A 21,221-nucleotide genomic window follows, 5' to 3' on the forward strand; every position below is an offset into this window, starting at 1 on the left:
AGTATCAATATCAATCAAATATTTTGGTCTTCTAAAACGAATTCTAGAAGCTGTTATAATCTCTTCAATTCCCTCAACATTTTGAACATCAACAAGGTTGAGTGTATTGCATACCTTGAACTGAAGATGATGTGCCTTGGCAATAAGATGCAAAAGATGGAATATCACCTACTAGATGTGTTGATGTTGTGCCTTCAACATGACATGATGGAGTGTGTATATCGTCGGATCTACAAATCAGTGTCTCTTCAACATGAGATAAGGATATGACTTCAACATTGGAAGATGGTGTAGCGGACAATATGAATCCGACATTGGAAGATGGTGTAGCTTCACAATTCAATTGTCTTCTTGAGCGTAATAGTCTCATTCGCTCTCTTTGTCTTTCTAATTCTTCCTCTTTGTTTCTTTGTACCAATGGTTCTTGATCCTCTTTGAAAGTTAATTCTTCATTATTGCTTTGCAATTTTCTTTGTTCACATAGTAATTTCATTTTATCTCTTTTAATTGCCAAATCGCTCTCCCTATCTTCATTTGTTTGAGTTTTTGGTTTCTTCCTTAGCATGATGATGATTTCTACATGTCAAATTATTCAAACATCTGAATAACTTAAAATGTGTAAATTATAAATTATTCAAATACGTATAAAAATTATAATTATTTGAATGAATACACAATATATATTAAATGAATTGTCAAATTTCTAACCATTTCGAAATAACATTTCATTCAAACATTCAATTTTCAATGAATTCACTATATATTAAACATGTCAAATTATAATCAAATTTGTATCTATATATCAACAAACAATATTTAAAATGGATTGTACTAACCTTTTCTATACAAGGAATATTCAAAATGTCTTCAAATCGCATATCCAATGATTGAATTTGGTTTTTGCTAGCTTCAAAAAGTGTTGAAATAGTGTTTTCTATGTTGAAATCTGTTATTTCTGTCAGAATAACAGAGTGCACAATAGACCAAAAGTAGAGAATGGATGAAATGGGCCCCAAAGTTTCTTTTTGACCATTTTTAGGTGATTTCACATTGTGTGTATGCACTATAGTGCGTATGCACTATAAAGAGCATACGCACTATAATGTGTATGAACTATGTGAAAACACATCACTCTCCATCCTCCCTACTCTCTATCCTCCCTACTCTCTCTCTCACTCCCCTCTCCCATCCCCTACTATATATATATATATATCTCTCTCTCTCTCCTCCTCTCCCACTGCTTACTCTCTCTCCCTCTCTCACCCTCTCTCGTCTCCCATCCCCTATTCTTTAGATCTCTCACACACACTCCCATCCTCCCTCTCCCACTTCCTACTCTCTCTCTCTCTCTCTCTCTCTCTCTCTCTCTCTCTCTCTCTCTCCCCCATCCCCCTACTTCTTCCATCCCCTACTCTCTCTCACACTCTCTCACATCTGCTACTCTCTCTCTCTCTCTCTCTCTCTCTCCACCCTCTCCCATCCCCTAAACTTTCTCTTTTACAGATACACACTCCCATCCCCCCCCTCTCTCTCCTCTCCCATCCCCTACTCTCTAGATCTCTCACACACTCACATCCCCGCTCTCTCTCCCCCTCTCCCACTCCCTATCCCACCGCGTACTATCTCTCTCTCAAGTTCTCTCTCTCCCTCTCTACTCTCTCTCTCTCCCATCCCCTGCTCTTACTCTCTCTCTCCAATCCCCAAATCTCTCTCACACTCTCTCCCATCCCCTACTCTCTCTCACACTCTCTCCCATCCTTTCACTATGTCTCTCTTATCTCATACTCTCTCTCTTCCACCTCCTACTCTCTCTCACACTCTTTCCCATCCTTTCACTCTATCTCTCCCATCCCGTATTCTCTCTTTGCCACCCCCTACTCTCTCTCACACTCTCTCCCATCCCCTACTCTCTCTCTTTCACAGACACACAAACTCCCATCCCCCCTCTCTCTTCACTCCCATCCCCCTCTCTCTTCTCTCCCATCCCCCCTCTCTCTCTCTCACTCTCTCCCATCTACTACTCTCTCTCTCTCTCTCTCTCTCAGGCTACTCTCTCTCTCCCCTCCCATCCCCTAAACTCTCTCTCTTATAGATACACACTCCCATCCCCCCCTCTCTCTCTCCCCTCTCCCATCCCTTACTCTCTAGATCTCTCACACACACTCTCATCCCTCTCTCTCCTCCTCTCCCACTCCCTCTCCCACTGCCTACTATCTCTCTCTCTCTCTCTCTCTCTCTCTCTCTCTCTCAAGTTCTCTCTCTCCCTCTCTACTCTCTCTCTCTCCCATTCCCTACTCTTACTGTCTCTCTCCTATTTCCAACTCTCTCTCACTCTCTCTCCCATCCCCTACTCTCTCTCACACTCTCTCCCATCCTTTTACTCTGTCGCTCCATTCCTGTACTCTCTCTTTGCCACCCCCTACTCTCTCTCACTCTCTCCCATCCTTTCACTCTATCTCTCCCATCCCGTACTCCCTCTGCTACCCCCTACTCTCTCTCTCACTTTCTCCCATCCTTTCACTCTATCTCTCCCATCCCATACTCTCTCTCTGCCACCCCCTACTCTCTCTTACACTCTCACACTCTCTCCCATCCCCTACTCTCTCTTTCATAGACACACACACTCCCATCCCCCCCTCTCTCTTCTCTCCCATCCCCTACTCTCTATATCTATCACACACACTCCCATCCCCCTCTCTCTATCTCCCTCTCCCTACTCTCTCTCGCACTCTCTCCCATCCCCTACTCTCTCTCACACTCTCTCCCATCCTTTACTCTCATTCCCTCCCTCTCCGACTGCCTACTCTCTATCCTCCATCCCCTACTCTCTCCCTCCCCTCTTCCATCACATACTCTCTCTCTTTCACAGACACACACACTCTTATCCCTCCACTCTCTTCTCTCCCATCCCGCACTCTCTAGATCTGTCACACACACTCCCATCCCCCCTACCTCTCTCCCTCTCTCTCTCCCACCCCCTCTCCTACTCCCTACTATCTCTCTCTCTCCCTCTCTACTCTCTCTCTCTCTCTCTCTCTCTCTCTCTCTCTCTCTCTCTCTCTCCCATCTCTTACTCTCACTCACTCTCTCTCTATCCCATCCCCTACTCTCTCCCACACTCTCCCATCCCCTAATCTCACTCTGTCTCTCCCATCCTGTATGAGCTCTCTCTACCACTAACTATTCTCTCTCACACTCTCACACTCTCTCCCATCCCCTACTCTATCTCTCTTACACACATTCCCATTCCCCCTCCCTCTCCCTCTCCCACTCCCTCTCCCATCGCCTACTCTCTCTCCCCCATCCCCTAATCTCTCTCTCCCCTCTCCCATCCCCTACTCTCTCTCACACTCTCTCCCATCCCCTACCCTCTCTCTCTCTCTCTCTCTCTCTCTCTCTCTCCCCCCATCCTATACGAGCTCTCTCTGCCACCCCCTACTCTCTCTCAAACTCTCACACTCTCTCCCATCCCCTACTCTATCTATCTTATACACATTCCCATTCCCCCCCTTCTCTCTCTCTCTCTCACACACACACACACTCCCTCTCCCACTGCCTACTCTCTCCCATCCCCTACTCTATCTCTCTTACACACTTCCATTCCCCCTCTCTCTCCCTCCCACTCCCTTTCCCATTGCCTACTATCTCTCTCTCTCACTCTCTCCCTCCCTCCCCCATCCCCTACTCTCACTCTCTCTCTGCCACCCCTACTCTCTCTCACACTCTCACACTCTCTCCCATCCCCTACTTTCTCTCTTACACACATCCCATCCCCCCTCTCTCTCCCTCTTCCACTCCCTCTTCCATTTCCTACTCTCTTTCTCTGCCATCCCCTACTCTCTCTCCATCTCTCTCTCTCCCCTCTCTCATTCCCTACTCTCTCTCTTTCACACACACACCCATCCCCCTCTCTCCTCTCTCATCCCCTACTTTGTCTCTCATTCACTCTCCCTCTCCCACTCCCTCTCCATCGCTCTCTCACTCGTACTCTCACTCTCACTCTCTCTCACTCTCACTCTCACTCTCACTCTTACACTCTCTCTCACACACTCTCTCTCTCCCTCTCTCCCTCTCTACTCTCTCTGCTACCCCCTACTCTCTCTCTCTCTCTCTCTTACACACATTTCCATCCCCACTCTCTCCCCCTCTCCCACTCCCTCTCTCATCGCCTACTCTCTCTCTCTCTCTCTCATCCCCTACTCTCTCTCAAGCTACTCTGTCTCCCCCTCTCCCATTCCCTACTCTCTCTCTTTCACACACATGCACTCCCATCATCCTCTCTCTCACTCTCCCTCTCCCACTTCGTCTCCCACCACCTACTCTCTCTCTCTCTCTCTCTCCCTCATTCCCTACTCTCAATCTCTCTCTCCCAACCTGTACTCTCTCTCACACTTCCTCTCTCTCCCATCCCCTACTTTCAATCTCTCTCCCCCATCCCGTACTCTCTCTTTGCCACCCCTACTCTCTCTAACACTTCCTCTCTCTCCCATCTTGTACTCTCTCTGCCACCCCTACTCTCTCATACTTCCTCTCTCTCCCATCCCGTACTCTCTCTGCCATCCCTACTCTTTCTCACTCCCTCTCTCCCATCCCGTACTCTCTCTGCCATCCCTACTCTTTCTCACTCCCTCTCTCCCATCCTGTACTCTCTCCCCTCTCCCATCCCATACTTTCTCTCTCACACACACACATAGCCATCCCCCCCAACTCTCTCTTGCTCTTGCATTGCAATTTAGGCCTCAATAGTGCATGCACCCTATAGCACGCACATGCTACTGAGAATTCAAATGGTTCTAATAGCGCGTGCGCGCTATTGAAAGCTTTGCATTAAAACCAAGCCTAAGGCTTGGTTTTGCCTTGGAGATCCAACCCAAAGGTTTGGAGTTTATAAATAGGTCTGAGACATGTTTTCTAGCAAACATACAAAAAATGATTGATTTTTCTTGTGTGCTCTTCTTCAAGATTCCTCGTGGCTGGGTATCGATAAGATCAAGTTACATAGAATTATAGGTCTTTGTGTTAGCTATCTAACCATATAATTTATTCCTAATTTGAACTATTTCAAGCCTTTCATCTATAATTTCTTTTGAATGTATGTTCATTTTTTGTCAAAAACCACCATGTACTAATTGGACTATAGATTTTAGTTTGTTCATCAAATTTTGCAACAACTTAGTTTTTTAGAAACTAGACTCCATTCTAGACACTTTGAAAAAAAAAAGTTTTGATTTTAGATTAGTTTTTAATTATTTCTAGGGGTAGCACACATAAATGTCACGTTTTTGGGATTTGTCTAGTTAAAAAATTCATTAAAAAAAAACACATTATAAAATTACCCAAAAAATCTAGGATAAACTACATAGTGTTAAGTAACTTTTGACCAGACTGATTAAAGAATTTCAAAAAAAAAGTTAAAATTTTAGGGGGGCCACACTTTGTACTGTGTTATGTTTTTTTGGAATAAACAGTACCACTTTTTGTGGCCTCCTTTTTTGAGGACCTAAAACTAAACCATTTTGAAAAAAAATAGTAGTTTAGAAACTAGATTCAAAGGACTACGACTTTTTTTTTTGTCATATCTTAAAATTTTGAGTGTAACTATCTTCAAATTCTTGTTGAAGTTTAGAAATTGCTGATTTCAGGAAAAAGGTGTCCACTTATACCCTCCTTTTGGAACCACAACTTGGTGCACGTACCCTGTTGTTAAGTTATTATCTTTTAAACAAAAATGTTTGGAAAACTTAGTGAAACTTTAGGTTAATTTCCTTTGGGTTCCTTGGTGGGGCGTTACATAGTATATATGCTCCTTGTGAAAGGATGCAACCTTGTTATAAGCCAATTTACAGTGCAATCAGTACAACAATCCCCATTAGCAAACCTTTAATCCTTGTTAGAAGGTTCTAACCCTGTTAAAGATTAATAGAGATAAAACTAAAGCCATTGTGTAAATTGCTCCAACAACTATGAAGATAAACACTTCAGGATAACATATCCAAAATATTGAACCGATTGCTTTGCAACTTACTTACTGATATCATTTCTTTGAAGCTCAATACTATGTACCAAACCAATCTTTGCTTTGCTATGATCATCCATCCTTCACGCTTATATCATATCACCATACACACAATTACATGGATCACCACTATGATATCCAACCAAGGAAAACATATTTCCTTTATACCCTTTCCAAATAACTAATTAGGTCATCATGTTAAAGCTTCCCAAATATACTATTAGTTACATAGGACCTCACTAAGGAATACATGCCTTCTTAAGCTTCTTTACAATTATTACATAAAGGTTCTCACATGCTATGGTGTAATTAATATATTCTATGATGAAGATCAACATGTTACATCAACACTATTAATTGCTAATAAAATATATTGCGTGTACCAGTTTAGAGATCTCTCTAGAATGATGTTTAAGACTTGCTAACATAAATATAGCATTGTGAACATGTCTTCAATCATGATCCAAGCCCGCTAACCTTAAATTGACCTCATTGATAAGATATAGACAAATTGCCAATAATTAGCTTTGTCAATGTTTCTTATACACTAGGCTACTACTAGTCTTCATGAATTGAACCCTATCTTAGCCAATACATGACATAAAATTGAACAAACATAAATGTAGCAACTATACTCATCCATGATTATAATCCTAAGATCACATTCCTATTCTTGACAACTTTTTTATTCCAATAATCCTCTACAATGTACAAAATCTCTATCTATCGTGAACTCAAGAACATATGTTGTCATCAATGACAAAAACTATCATCAATATAACAAATACCCAACATATTTAAGTGTGATGTAGTGTCTACCCCTAGTTAACTTTTCCAATTTTATTGTCGAACTCTTTTAGGCCAGTTTATGTTTATGCTTGATGATTAGTAGCATTATTTTCCATATTATTGGATATTGTTTCATACTTAGTTGATTATATGACGAGACTACTTTGGTACTAGTTACTTCATGTATGCATGATTATACTTTGAGGATGATGATTTGCAGTGATTTTAGTTATTTAATGATGTTAGTTAGATGGATTATTTATACATGTTTTCTATGGATACTTACCCCATACTTGCATGTGTATGGTGTGCGTGTATGTTTTTCTTTATGTATGATGTTTTTGATGTGGACAAGGAAGGGAGTCATAGTCACCTGCTAGTTGGATCTACATGATGTATCACTTTCTGCCATTGTCTGTTTAGTTTAGAATATATGTGTTTGTACATGCGTGGATTTTATGCAGATTTCAGGTATTGAGTATCGACTTTCCTGAATTGCTAGGATGAGTGTACCCTATCGCAATATCTCAATGGTAAGAGAGGGGAGATAAATTCTTGAGTCCAAATTCTAACCTTAAAACCAATTGTCCTAGAAAATTAGGACAAGTAGCTAAAATGATCACCCTTTTGAATTCATCGTATGACGTAAATTTGCGATTATAACCCTTGAGTTTGATCTTGTATGTGGTATCTTATGATGGATTTTCATATTTTGTCTTGTAAGTCTTTCATGATTTTTCTGTTAATTAAGTCCAATTAAAAGAATATTTAATGATTTAATTGAACAGAAAATTATTAAGATAATTTCAATATTTAATTATATTTAATTAATTGAGAAATTAATTAAACAAAAAGAATTACATTTAAAGAGAAAATTCTAATTCTAATTTGAGAGTGTAATAATATTAATTTAATTTAATAATGAAATATTTAGGAGATCATTTTTAAATAAATGCTAAATATTATTATTACTTAATAAATATTTTATCAAAAAAAACGCTTTGAAAATTAATTGAAGAGTGAAAGAGAAATTAATTTATCAAAGATATTTTAAATTACAAAAAGTGTACATGAATGTTCAAAAAGTAAATAAAGAGTTAAAAGATTGTGATCAATGAGTTCCCTCGTGTGATTGCATAATCAGTGCCCCGAATTTAGCGGAGAACTCCATATCAGAGATTGAGAGTTCATTTCGCAGGGACCAAGATTTTTGGAGTGGGATTTTCAGAGAGAAGGTTTTGAGGGAAAAGATAATTCTCCCACAATCTTCAAGTGGTTGCGTATTAGCATCATATTTAGGTAGAATCTTGTGCTTTATTTGCATAATGAATTAGGTTATTTGATATTCCTCTCTACATTGTGTTTGTTAAATCTATCTTCAAAATTTCATTTGTGATGAATCTTTCAATCTTTCATTGTGAATCTATTGGTATTCAAATTTAAATTCTATCTGTATATGGGGATTGAAAAGAAATTAGAAAACCCTTGTTCTATAAATTAAATAGTTGATATTTTAATCAAAAAGGGTTTGGGAAGAAATTGAATTGTTAGAATGCAAAATTCAATTAGTTTATCATAATTTCCCTACTAGAGCATAGTTAGAACTTTTATAAAATAAAAATAAAAATAATATAAATATAAATATAAATATAAATATAAATATAAATATAAATATAAATATAAATATAAATATAAATATAAATATAAATATAAATATAAATGAATAAATAAATTAAAAAATAAAAATTCAAAAAAATTATATATATATATATATATATATATATATATATATATATATATATATATATATATATATATATATATATATATATATATATATATATATATATATATATATATATATATATATTGGGGGGGTGGCTAGTTTTATAAAAAAATGTTTATATTAAAATAAATAAATAAAATAAATTTTTTGGAAGGGAGGCAGGTTTCATTCCCCACCTCCCCTCCCGGTGGCATTTTAAAACCGCGCTGACTGCAGTAAGGACTGCAACAACGATAATATCATAGCAATAGTACCTTGTACTGTTGCTACGGCTGCAAGCCAACTGTGGGTGACAACCCTTTTTAATGGCCACATGGCACAGATTGGCCGACAGACCATAAATGCGTGAGGTTTTGTTATTTTTTAAATTTTTATATTATTAAATTTTAATTTAATAAAATTTTAATATAGTTTTTTAAATTTATTATTATTATTAAATTAAATGTTATTAAAATTAAGTTTTTATAATTAGTTTAAATTAATAATGATTAATTTAATAAGATTATTATTATTAGTTTTTAATATTTAGTTATTATATTATGAAATTTAATATTTATTATTATTAATGATTTAATGGTAAGTTATTATTTTATTAATAAGATAATAAATATTAAGATCGATAATTAATAATTAATATTAAAAGTTGATAATAATGGGATAGGTACTTATTTATTTAATAAACATTTTATCAGTTACTTTATTTGTAATAATTTAAATGAAGTAATTTGATGTTTCTAACTTTACAAGGAAAATCGTTCGTTTTAATTAAACTCGAAATTCTTTTGATTTGGTTGGTTTAGTTCAATACTTAGAATGGATTCCTTTCTCTAAAGAACTTGAATTAATTCAAAAACTTTAATATTTATGATACTTGGGAAATGGAAACTAAAACCCTAGTTTTGAACATCGAATCTTGTGTCTGAAAACAAAAACAAAAACGAAAACGAAAACTTGAAAGCCTTTAATGAAAATTAAATTGTGTGTTTTCAAAATTAAATAGAACTACAAAACTACATTGTCTATTATATGTTTACTTCTATGTTGGGTTATGGGTTGACTAGAGTGTTGACCAGTCTTAGGATGTTTACCAGAGGGTCGAGAGTTCTGTATTTGTGATGTCATGATGATGATTTGATTTTGATCTTTTATACTCAACCATGGTAATGTGTCTTGTATGCTCTATGAGGAGTTTTGATCTACTAATTTTTATTGCTTTCCAATGTTCTTGTGTGAAACTGAGATGAATGGTGTGACCCATTTGACTTAAGCTTTGAGTCTTCGAGCAGTTAGTTTTGGATGCTTTCTAGTTGATTGTAAAGGACTAAGGTGTTATTGTGAATTGTCTTTTGATGCTTTCCAGTCACTTGTATAGGGTTGAGGTGAAAATTGTGATTCTCTGATTTATACTTTTATGAGCCTAGGGTAGGTAATCTGTATGTTAAGTTGGGAAGTGGCTTGCAATGGAGGCCGAGGCTCTAAAGAGGCTGACGGGTAACCCATTGTAAGTAGTTAATAAGTGAAAACACTACACTAAATGAGAGTAAAATGAACCCAATAAGAGTTTTTCTTTCCTCGCCCATGCCTCGAGTACTAGTACAAACTAGGATGGGAGTAGAGAGGACGCTTGGCTATGACCATGCATCGTTAGTATACCTTGTCAGTACGAAAGGATACTAGTGTCACATAGAATCACTAGGTGGCTGAAGGATTAAAAGACTAGCGATGACACTTGCCCAATAGCATTATAGATTTCCTACATGTCTTTGTTTGCCTCTGGGTTTAGATGTCCATTTATCTTGGAACCTGTGAGAAAGATACTTTTAGGGTTTTCCTGGACCTAGATATTACTTTTAATTTTTGGGATTGATATCCTATGTGGGACTTGAGACTATCTCCTCAATGCGGTGGGAGTGGACTTTTTTGGGGTTACCACGAGGTCAGTGGTAGTGTTTTTTACTTTTACCATTGAGATCCATCCGTAGATGTCATGGCTGGAGTTCCTTGTGTTACATTTCGTCTCATTTTTTTTTGTGTTTTATGATGGATGGTTATATCTATATGATGGATGATTTTACTTATTGTATTGTAGTTTGTTTCATGGATCCGAAAGGGATAATGTAATCTATTTTATAAATATATAGTCTTTTAGCCTTTCATACCCTGTGACATGTACAGTGTATGATTATGCATTATGAATTAATGCCAAGTGACATTTAGAACAAATGTATATTATTTAAATGGACTGGACTAATAGTTATTCTTTGATGTGGACGTGTTATTTATTGGACTTAGTATTATTTAAATTTAAATGTGACTCAACGTCTTGGGATCCTTAAGATATGTAATCTGTTATGTTTGCTTATGTATGATTGTATGTTATTGCTTCCGCTACTTTATGATTGTTGTAAATGTTATTCTTAAAAAAAAAAAGTTTGGCAAACTTAGTAAAACTTTAGGTTAGTTCTTTTGGATCCCTTGGTGGGGCGTTACATGCCAACCTAACCTACATTGTTAATAGAATCAACATATGGGGTTCTTAGAATAAGGTTTGCGAAGGTTGAATTTAGTTCCTTCAAGAGGTTCCTCCCACTAAAGAAATCCTTAACAACATTGACCAAATCCTCTTCAACAATGTGCTAGAAAGTCTAGAGAAAGAACATCTAAATCCCATCTAGTCCAAAGGATTTTTCCCCTCAAAAGAGAAGACATTAGTCTTAACTTCCCCTCTTGAAGGGAAAATAGACATAAATCTATTACAATCATCATCCAACACTAAGGGAATGGCTTCCACAAACGCATTTTGATCTTCCTTATTCAAATTAGGGTCAACAAAAAGGAGATTGGAGAAAAAATGAACATCTTCCCCCTAGATATCCTCCTACTCATTACCAGGAGAGCCATTTATTGATAAGATGGATATCTTGTTCAAAGTCTTATGCTTGTTATCCCTTCTATAAGCCAAAGCACCTAGAACCTTTATTTTCGAAATTCCTCCTCTTTTGCAATGATGTCATGGTATTTCACTAGAATCCCACTCTCTAAATCCATAGAATTATCATCATACCCTTCCCTTTGGACTTTATCTAGAATAGCTTCAAGTTCACCAAAAGCTTACTTATTCCATTTCTTCACATTGGTTTTGACATATCTCAATTTCTTACCCACTCTAAACATAACAATCCTATGAACTGTAATAGTCCCCCACTTCTTGACACTATCTTCCAACTTAGGATGGGATAACCACAATTTTTCGAATATAAAGGGAAAGTTCTTCGTACCACGGATAACATTAGCAATAAAAGTAATAGGAAAGTGATTAGAGCCAATTCTCAAATTAGTAGTAAGAGAACAAAAGAACCTGGCCAAGTCCGATCAAGCCTAACTTCAATCAAATCATTTCCATTTCTCTTGTTGGTCCAAGTGTATGTAGCCCCCTTCAAATTTACATCAAGCAAAGCCTAGGAGTTGATGAATTCCATAAGATCAAGTAGACTTTCCAACTGAACCTAAGGGCCATTATGTTTCTTAGTATCAAGTAAATGTGTGTTGAAACCACCCATAATCATCCAAGTATCATCTTAGAACTTCTCTTTACACAAAGTCAACCTTTTCCAAAACTTGGATCTAGCAGCGTTAGAGTTAGGGGCATAAATATTAGATAGTACCCAAGTGAAGTCATCCCTAATGTCTAGATATTTAATGTTGCCTTTGTATCAATCCCATTATTATCATGACATGTTTGCGACTTTACATAAAATTTATTATTTCATGTGCACACTTAAATTTTTATAATGCCAAATAAATAAACACTAACAAAGGAGAGATTCACTTATGCATGACACTTGTTAATCAATGTAAAAGTTCAAAGTATTTCTCCTTAAAACAAATGTAAAACATATATTAATTTCATGAATGTAACTATTTTTACCATCCACTCCCACATAGACTCCACTTGTTATTTTGTCTATTCTTAATAATAAATTATATATCTATCAATTTCTTTAAGTCTTGTATGTTTTTAAAGTTAAATATTAGATACAATTAACGAATAGTAATATACTACAATAATTAACCAATAATAATAATAATAAGCTCTATCTGTAAGACCAATAATAGTAAGCTCTATATGTTTGATCTTTTATGCTTAAATTTGATATTAAGCTAATATATCTCAAAGCTCTATATACATTATTTTTAAAAAAATCTTATAATATTTATATATAAATTCTCATAAAAAATACATATAATTTCACCCTCTTATTCTTCACTTTATAGTCAAACTTCTCGTGCATCATCACCCAAATGACTAGCTGAGAAGAACTATTCAAGGGTTTTGAGCTGTTTCTTTCTCTTCTATCCATTGAACATTAAATTGTGTTTCTTTATTCTGTTGAGCGTATTCTTTAATTTCTCTAATATTGGCATCTATCTCTCCTATATCACATGGCGGGGAAGGACTTCTGTTTTTGATCAGAGTCTCCTTCATGTATTGCTTTTCTACTTCATCAGCAAAGCACATCATTGCCTCTGAACAATACTCCGCGGAGTTTTCAGTAACAAATGGTTTGTATTTCAGTAGCTTGGCATACTGTGTTAAAACATGGAGCATATAGTCATAAACATGCTTCATTTTTAGCTCATTCAACAGGAAATCACTCCCTGAATTGCCAACTGTCATCGCCTGCACAAAACCAAATGTAAAGTTATTATTTTAGTTTATTAAAAGAAAAAAAGCAAGGGTTGAGGATATAGTTCGATTGGGGAGAGCTTCGATAAGGTCATGAGGTCCAGTCTCCTCCCAAACCACATGGTACTGGAAGATGTATTGCGCCGAGACAATATTAGAAGATGTGTCATGCACACATAATTAGAAACTCACCTCTTCTGTATGGCTGTTTCCCCAATTCACTGTAGTGTTGACAGATTCACACATCTTCTCTGAACTCACAGGAAGATAGTGTTTATGGGGAACAAGGCCTCTTTGGAAAAATTCATAGTATTGTGGTCTTATTATCAAGCTTGCTGAGTTGCAAGCTAAAATATTCTTCAAGCTCACTGACCATGCATTACCTTCAATGTATATCTTGTATCTGTCACACAAATTGTCATGCCAAGATCTTATTATAAGACACTACATATTAAGCACGAAGTGCTACATATAACTCTCCATGACTATGTCCAAGGCTTGAGAATACAATGGTGAAACCCAAATGGTTACCTGTGCTTGCACTGTTCAGACAGTTTGGAAGTTTTAAAGCCTTGACTAACCTCCTTATTCCAATCCTGTATTACGTACCACAAAATCAAATATTAGACAATTATGTCATGTTTTAAATCTTAAAAGTTTTCAATCCATAACAATATCCAAGGTGCTACAAGGTGATTTTCTCTTAACTTATCAAGGTATATATGAGGTACATGAGTAACTTTGTGCATTGAAGGGGTCATATAGAGGTTTCCATTTACTTATTACTTTGCAATTAGAAAATTCCAGTCCAACTCCAAGTGAAAAAAATGTTTCTTCTCTGAGGTTGGGTTTTGAAGTTTGAAAAAAACTTAAAATCTCACGCACAAATTACCCATAAAAGAAAACTGTTCATGATTATTTCTAATTTACCTGTGCAATAAGCTGAGCATTCCAATTGGGAATCTTGGAGCATTCCATAAGCTCCATTCTGATTTTTGCAACTGTTGGATTTCCTTTCCAATAGGCAACTGGGTTTCTGTCAACCCATTTCACTTCTTGGCTTCCATTTCGGATTTCCCTCAATAAAATTTCCCATGGCGCTGACCTAACCTCAGCCCTGAAAATAATACATATGCCAAAATCTGAGTGAAAATATCATATGTTTATATTAAAGTAATTAGATTTCCACAATCTATTAGAAATGCAAACAGTCTTCTGGAGTTTGATTGTGTGCAAATTTTTTATTCTCAACATTTTAGATGACACACGGTGATCCATCATCAGAATGGAGAGTGATAGAGAGAAGAATTAAGAAGTTCATCCTGATGATGAACTCTCCTTCATCCTGATTATGAATCAGTGTGGGTTATCTGAAATGTTGATAATAAAAATTATGTGTGTGTGTATATGTATTTATATATATAAATTAATGTTTTGGTACAAGTCCTACCCACTGCTTCCTCTAACTGCACAAATACTCCCTCTCACTCAAGAGGCTTATTTAAAACATGACAGTCTACAAAGATTGGTATAATAACACCCCTCTTTCTGTGTTTTCAAGTGCATAAATGCTATTCTAAGGTCGGTATGTTGGGTTGGGGTATAAGGCAGCCTACAAGTCTTACTGCAATACCCACTTCTTGATGAAGGTTTCTTGCAGTAGTTACAAGGTCATGAGATCTAGTCTACTTTTAGCGTACCACTGTAGTTTATAAAAAGGCTATGCAGTTTATTGCAATCTAAATTAAAAAAGATATTGAAAAAGAACTAGGAAATCTGAGTGTAAGGCCTTCCCTCTGCCTCCTAAACAAGGGTTAAAATGAGCAAATTATATCTTTGTAAGGGAAATTAGCTTTTATGGAATCTATATAACTAGAATGGTGCAAATTCTGAAAATCATCAAGATTCAGTTTACAAGTAGGCTTCTGAACAGCTACCCTCCAGAAGTAGGCATTCATTTTGAAATTACAAAAAGAAAAACTAAAAAAAACCAAAAAACAAAACATACACAATAAATGTTAAAAAAACATAAAACAAAAGAATCTGATTTTGTGAAAACCCAAATTATCTCTTACCATCCCCAATAAGACCAATCTGGAAATGTAATATCAACAAAATCTGGATGCCCACAGTAGCGAAACATGGGAGGGGGATTCTTCCTGGTCTGATTGTTCTTGTAATCGAACCGAGTCACAAGTGGTTTATCCTCACAATTGAACATCAGGTCCAAGTCAGGAACCATACCAGGGTACAATTTCAACAGCTGAGAAAACCCCCAAATGGTAAAAAAGTCCCTGGTCTGGTAACACTTGGTGTAGATCTCAGCAAACAACCTTCCGCCAACGATCATCAATCTGAATGACGCCATTGCCTTTGCTTCTTCAACCATCTGCAATGTAATTCCAGTCTGTTTCCATGGCCAGATGTCTGCAACAATCCATTTGAAATAGAATGGGCAGGATTCTGTCTCTACCTTCTCTCCATCAAACTTGTTCAAGAAGTTGAAGAACCATGAAGGAGGTGGAGGAGGAGGAGTGCATGTAGCATTTGAAGAACATTCAAGCATCTCTGATGTCTTGGGTCTTTTGTGTAACAAAGAAGAGTTTACCATTTGGTTGGGAAATACTCTGGCTGGAATGTCCTTCCATAACTCATCTGACTGCATACAACAATAATCAAACATTTAACAAACATTAGCATTTGTCAAATAAGAAATCAATTAAACTTAATTTTGCCCAATTTTCCTTATGGGCTTTTCTACTGGTGAGCTCTCTATCCTTCTGAAGATGACATCACAGAGTGTGATTCGAACACTGATGCAAGAAAACAGAGTCAAATCTAAAGTAAAATCTATTATAGATTGTGAAAAACTGATATCCTTGTATCCAATCCAAAGTGTGAAAAAAAACTATCAGAGATTGTGAAAAACTTGTAAGCTTATATCCTTCCTTTTCAACAGTTTCAGCAGACAACAAAGCATACACTAGCATTTTGACCAAATAGGAAAATAAATATATGAGAATCAGTTTGGCCCAAATGCCTATATCACTTTTCTACTCCGCAGGTCTCTATCATTATGTGGTTTGGAACAGTAATGCGAAAAAAAATACAAAATTTAATTCGGAAACACTAAAAGAAACTTCTATAGATTGTAAAAAACTAATGTCGCTGTATCGCTGTCCATTCAAATATATGAAGGTTTTTCTTTAAACATGAGCATTTGATCAAATAAGAAAAAAAATCAATCAAAGTTAATTTCGCCCAATTGTCTGTAGCACCATATCTACTGAGCTCTCTGATCATTTTGATGATAGTTCAGAGAGTATGATCCCAAATATGGATGTATGAAAAAACAGGCAGTCAAATTCATAAACAGAAATAAAGAACAAAAACTGATATCTTCATATGGCCCTTCAAATATATGGATGTTTTTGTGTAAGCCTGAGCATTCGATCAAAATAGAAAAAAAATCAGTTAAAAGTTAATTTCGCCCAATTGTCCATAGCACCATTTTTATCGAACCCTTAATCATTTGATGATGGATCAAAGAGTATATCCCAAATATGAACGCAAGAAAAACCAGAATTAGAAACAAAATATCTCAAGATATTGCTTTTGACATATTAGTCTCTGTTTTTTAACTGGGAAGGAGAACAGACCCAATCTTTAAGAAGCAAGAGTGAGGCCAATGTAATTGCCAAAAACATCAAACTTCCTATGCCTCCTCTGATCTTCAGATGATGAGTAGCCTTCATAGTTTCTCCTTGAAATCACTGTTTACATGTACAAAACAGCCATCAATTAAGCACTGAAAGTGGGCAGAATGTATTCTAATTCCCTAAGAATATCTCAACTCCTACAACTAGTTGCATATCAAATTTGCAGATCAAATAAGCAAGCTTGTGCAACCTTGTTCTCTGAAGTATTATTTATATTCTATTCAAATTACCTGAGACATACGACTTACCCCATGTCAAAACTACGTATCCAGCAAGTTTCATTGCCTTTGAATCTGCTATTTTATACAATCAATCTTTAAGAATTTCTCGAGTCTTTCAATTTTTTGAAAATTTTTATTCTACCAAAACTATCCATCCAATCTGAATAAGCCAAAAGTTGCAGTTGACCTTGCGTCATACCACTCAAGCCCATTTTTAAAAATCGCCTCAGTTTAGGCTCTTCTAAATAATTTTCCGATGTGGAAGAAAGACTAATTTGTTTTTCAGTCCAACGATTCTCTTTTTAAATGATCCCCAACCTTTCTATCCTTGCTTTCTCGTGCTTTTTGCCCAGACTTCGAGGATCATTCGTTGAATAAATAAGATATTTAAAATGATCTGCTCTCACATGTATATTAAATTATACTATCACTCTATCCCATACATCATGTATATTAAATTAGGGACAGCTAATCTCGAGACAAAATATACTAAAGACAAAACAAAGTCAATTTATTTTTTCCAGATTCAATAAAACATAGTGATTTTTTTCCATTTTTTTTGTTATTTTTGACTACAAACTATGCAGATAATGAAGATCAAATGTTGAAACTTTCAGAAAAATTCATTATTTTTTCAATTTTTTGAAAATTGGTCAACTGTACAGTTTGTAAGGAGGATAGCCGCGTTCATTAAATTATACTATCACTCTATCACACATATACATAAAATAATTAACATATGTACTAATAACATATGATTCATTGCCTTAGAATCTACAATTTTATACTTTACTAGTGTAATGGCTTAAAATTTACACTCCCATGGATGAGCCATCTATAGGCCACCCTTGAACATCACACACTAAGGGAAGAATTAAGTTTGGATAAAAAAGTCCTACACCTAGAATGTGAATCTGCCACACCTGTCCACTTCGGTCATTAGCCAAGTCTAACCTTAGTAAAAATACATGTAAGTGGCTATAACGACCTCATATACGAGCATGCTGCAAAGATGTCTGCACAACACATTCGCATCCATGAATCTGTAGACATGCAAAGAGTCATTTGAGTGTTACATATTTCTCACCTTGTAGTTTTGTAACACCCAAATGATGGCCTCCTACGTGGATTTCATATGGATTTGAAAAAAGCCCTCGACATAGGTCATTTTGAGTCTCTAGGATCTCTAATATTCTCTACTCATTTGATCTTAAACTCTTCTACACTCACTTTTAGGCTTTATTCACTCTCCATATTTTACTATCAAGTGTCCAATCACTCTCTACAAGAATTCATATATTTTCACATATACTTCATAGCTATTTGCACTCCAAAAACTCTATTGCTGTTGCAAGTTCATTTGTGCTCCAAAAACTCTATTGTTGTTGCAAGTTTTATCTCTTGGTGGTCTCTCAAGCTCACACCTTTGGCATTCAAGCCTTGTATCCACACTCTCCTTGGCTTTTGGGGAGTTTCTTGTCATCCTTTTACTCTCATATTTTCGATTGTCTTGAGCATATCATAGTGTCTTCTATCTATTCTCTTTATATTTCTAGCATTAGCATAGTTGTCTACTTCATTTTCAATCCTGTTATCTATCACCGATTGTTATGTCGTGTCTATCTATATCTCTTTTGGTCATATGTGGAGGTAGAAACACCAAAATGAGGGTTTGACTAAGACAACCTCTCAAACAGTCCCAACAATTTTCCTTTCTTGTTCATGTGCAGGTTGGAGCCTTCTCATGGTTTCTTGGTTAGTAGAAAGGATCACATTATCGACATTCTTCACTCTTCTTTCATTAATTTCATCCTTTCATCATATTATCATACCAAATCCATAGTCTCCTTTATTTCACCATTTATATAGTATCTTAGCAGTCCTTTGTATCCTCTTATTCCAATTATTATATCGTTTTAGTTGTTTAGTGTTATGGGCTTAGTCCCTTTACTTGTTGGTTCAAAACTATCATTCTAGAACTATGCTTGTATGGGACTCCAATGCATTGCACAAACATCCTTGGGTTGCATTGTTGTCCTCTTGACCTGTGCATCTGTCTATGACAAAGTGCTAACTGGTTTCAATGTTTTATCTTTGCAACTCATCTTTTTAGCCTTTATGAGAACATTCATTGTTGATCTCAAAATGGTTTTGACATTTGAGTGTCAACACACTTAACCACTTTCTACATAGAAGCCGAGTACACTACATATGCCGAGCTACACTATGTGCCGAGCCAGAATTCTAATAGGTGTCAAGTGACTTCAGGTGTCGAACATTATATAGGTGCCGAGTCACAGTTGATGCCGAGCAAGTCTGAACACTTTATGTGCCAAGTGAGCTAGAACTATGCATGTGCTGAGCAAGAGAGAATGTAATAGGTGCCAAGCAAACTAGGATCAAACATGTGCCGAGCACCAGTAATCCAGTATGTGCCGAGTAACATAGAATCAACATATGAGTTTGTGCCTTTACAAACTTAGATGCAAAATCATTTTTGGATGATTCACAAAGGGATTAGAAGATAAGATCAAATCTTTTGTTTTACTTATGTTATCAACATGCAGCCAATTAGAAAATTGGAGATAGCATGCAACCAATAGGCTAAATCTAAGGATTTGAGTGGAAAATTTGAGTTCGTGATTTCATTGCAAACCCTAAGTCTACGAAGTCTTTATAAGAAGGCTTAGACCCCATGATTTCATGTTGCTGATAGAAGTTAAGGAAGTTGCTAAGCAGATAGCAAAATTGCAGAACATGGCAAACAGTAGGGGTATCAAAGACTTAGTGAATTGAACAACAATTACTTATCCAGTTGATCAGAACAAAACAAGGGTGACGATCAGATATCAGATCAAGTAAGGGTCACATTAGAATGAGCAGATCAAGTGCCTGAAATCAGCAATTGAAGATTGTAAGCAATCAGGTCAAAAATTTCTAATACTTTGTAGCAATTGTATTAGATAGTGGTAAACTCTATATTGATAGGTTAGCTTAACAACTATTTTGTAGATCCTTTGAAGAGGTGATTAAATCATTTAACAGGGTGACACTTCATGTAAAGTGTTTTAAATCCTCTAACCAAGTCACTATTGACATAGTGTAAAGCCTTTAACGGGGCAGACCATCAGAAGTGGTCAAACAATTATTGCTGCAGTGATTTTGTGGGTATCATCCCCACCCCAGTTTTACCTTCTTATTTCTGGAGGGTTTCTAGGTTACCAAAATTCTGGTGTTATGTGTGTTGATGCATGTGTTTACTTTATGTTTATTTAATAGGTTTACATGCATGCAGTTTACTTTCAGTTATTTGTTTTAAAGGATTTGAAAAGGTTAAAGTGTGGTACTTTTGATTCACCCCTCCCCCCACCCTCTCAAAAGTACTCTTGCCATTTGATTATTCCAACAATTGGTATTAGAGCAAGGTACTCACAAGGAAAAGCCTAACAGCTTAGAGAAAAGATCTGAAGATGGAAGTCTTCAAACTTGGGAAGATCATAGACAATCAGGTGATTGATGTGCACCTCGCTCTACACAAATTGGAGGAAGCAAGAGAAGAATTGAGAAAATCCTTGAAAAGAAGGAAGGATATAGCCATAGCTGAAAATGACACACACTACAAGGAGATTGACACTACACAAGTGTTTTCCAATGGAGATTCCAAGGAGTTTGACGTAGCAATAGTTGAATTGATGGAAAAGAACAGAGCTCAAGCAAAAGAGATAGGGTCTCTTAAAATTGAGCAAGAGTCACAAGCCATGATGCTGTGTGAGATAATTGAACAAAAGAAAAGAGCCACTAAGGACAGGGCCATGCTTGAGGATGACAAAAGAAACCTTGCAAATAGACTGGAGGAGAAGACAATTGAGTTTGAAATAATCTCAAACATGCAGCTTGACACCTTAAGCCAGATGATGAATGCACATCATGAGCTAAATATGAAAGAAACTGAGATCTCTACATTGAAGATACAAAATGATCAACTGCAAAATGACCTAAAAAG

The 21,221-nt window shown here is 36.3% G+C and overlaps 1 protein-coding gene across 1 annotated transcript; it reads right to left on the bottom strand.

Annotated features, from left to right (window-relative positions):
* Positions 1-12,915: 12,915 nt before the first annotated feature.
* Positions 12,916-17,157, bottom strand: LOC149556164 (uncharacterized). The gene is made up of 6 exons (XM_089829728.1): positions 16,938-17,157; positions 15,354-15,937; positions 14,209-14,395; positions 13,810-13,874; positions 13,471-13,681; positions 12,916-13,272 (listed from the first exon to the last, which is right to left on the bottom strand). The coding sequence occupies exons 1-6, from the start codon at positions 17,031-17,033 to the stop codon at positions 12,916-12,918; spliced, it is 1,500 nt and encodes a 499-aa protein (XP_089685854.1). The 5' UTR covers positions 17,034-17,157.
* Positions 17,158-21,221: the final 4,064 nt, after the last annotated feature.

This window comes from Cupressus sempervirens, chromosome 5 (genome assembly GCF_028749045.1).
Source record: "Cupressus sempervirens isolate cs-2001-9-10 chromosome 5, ASM2874904v1, whole genome shotgun sequence".
Taxonomy (NCBI): domain Eukaryota; kingdom Viridiplantae; phylum Streptophyta; class Pinopsida; order Cupressales; family Cupressaceae; genus Cupressus; species Cupressus sempervirens.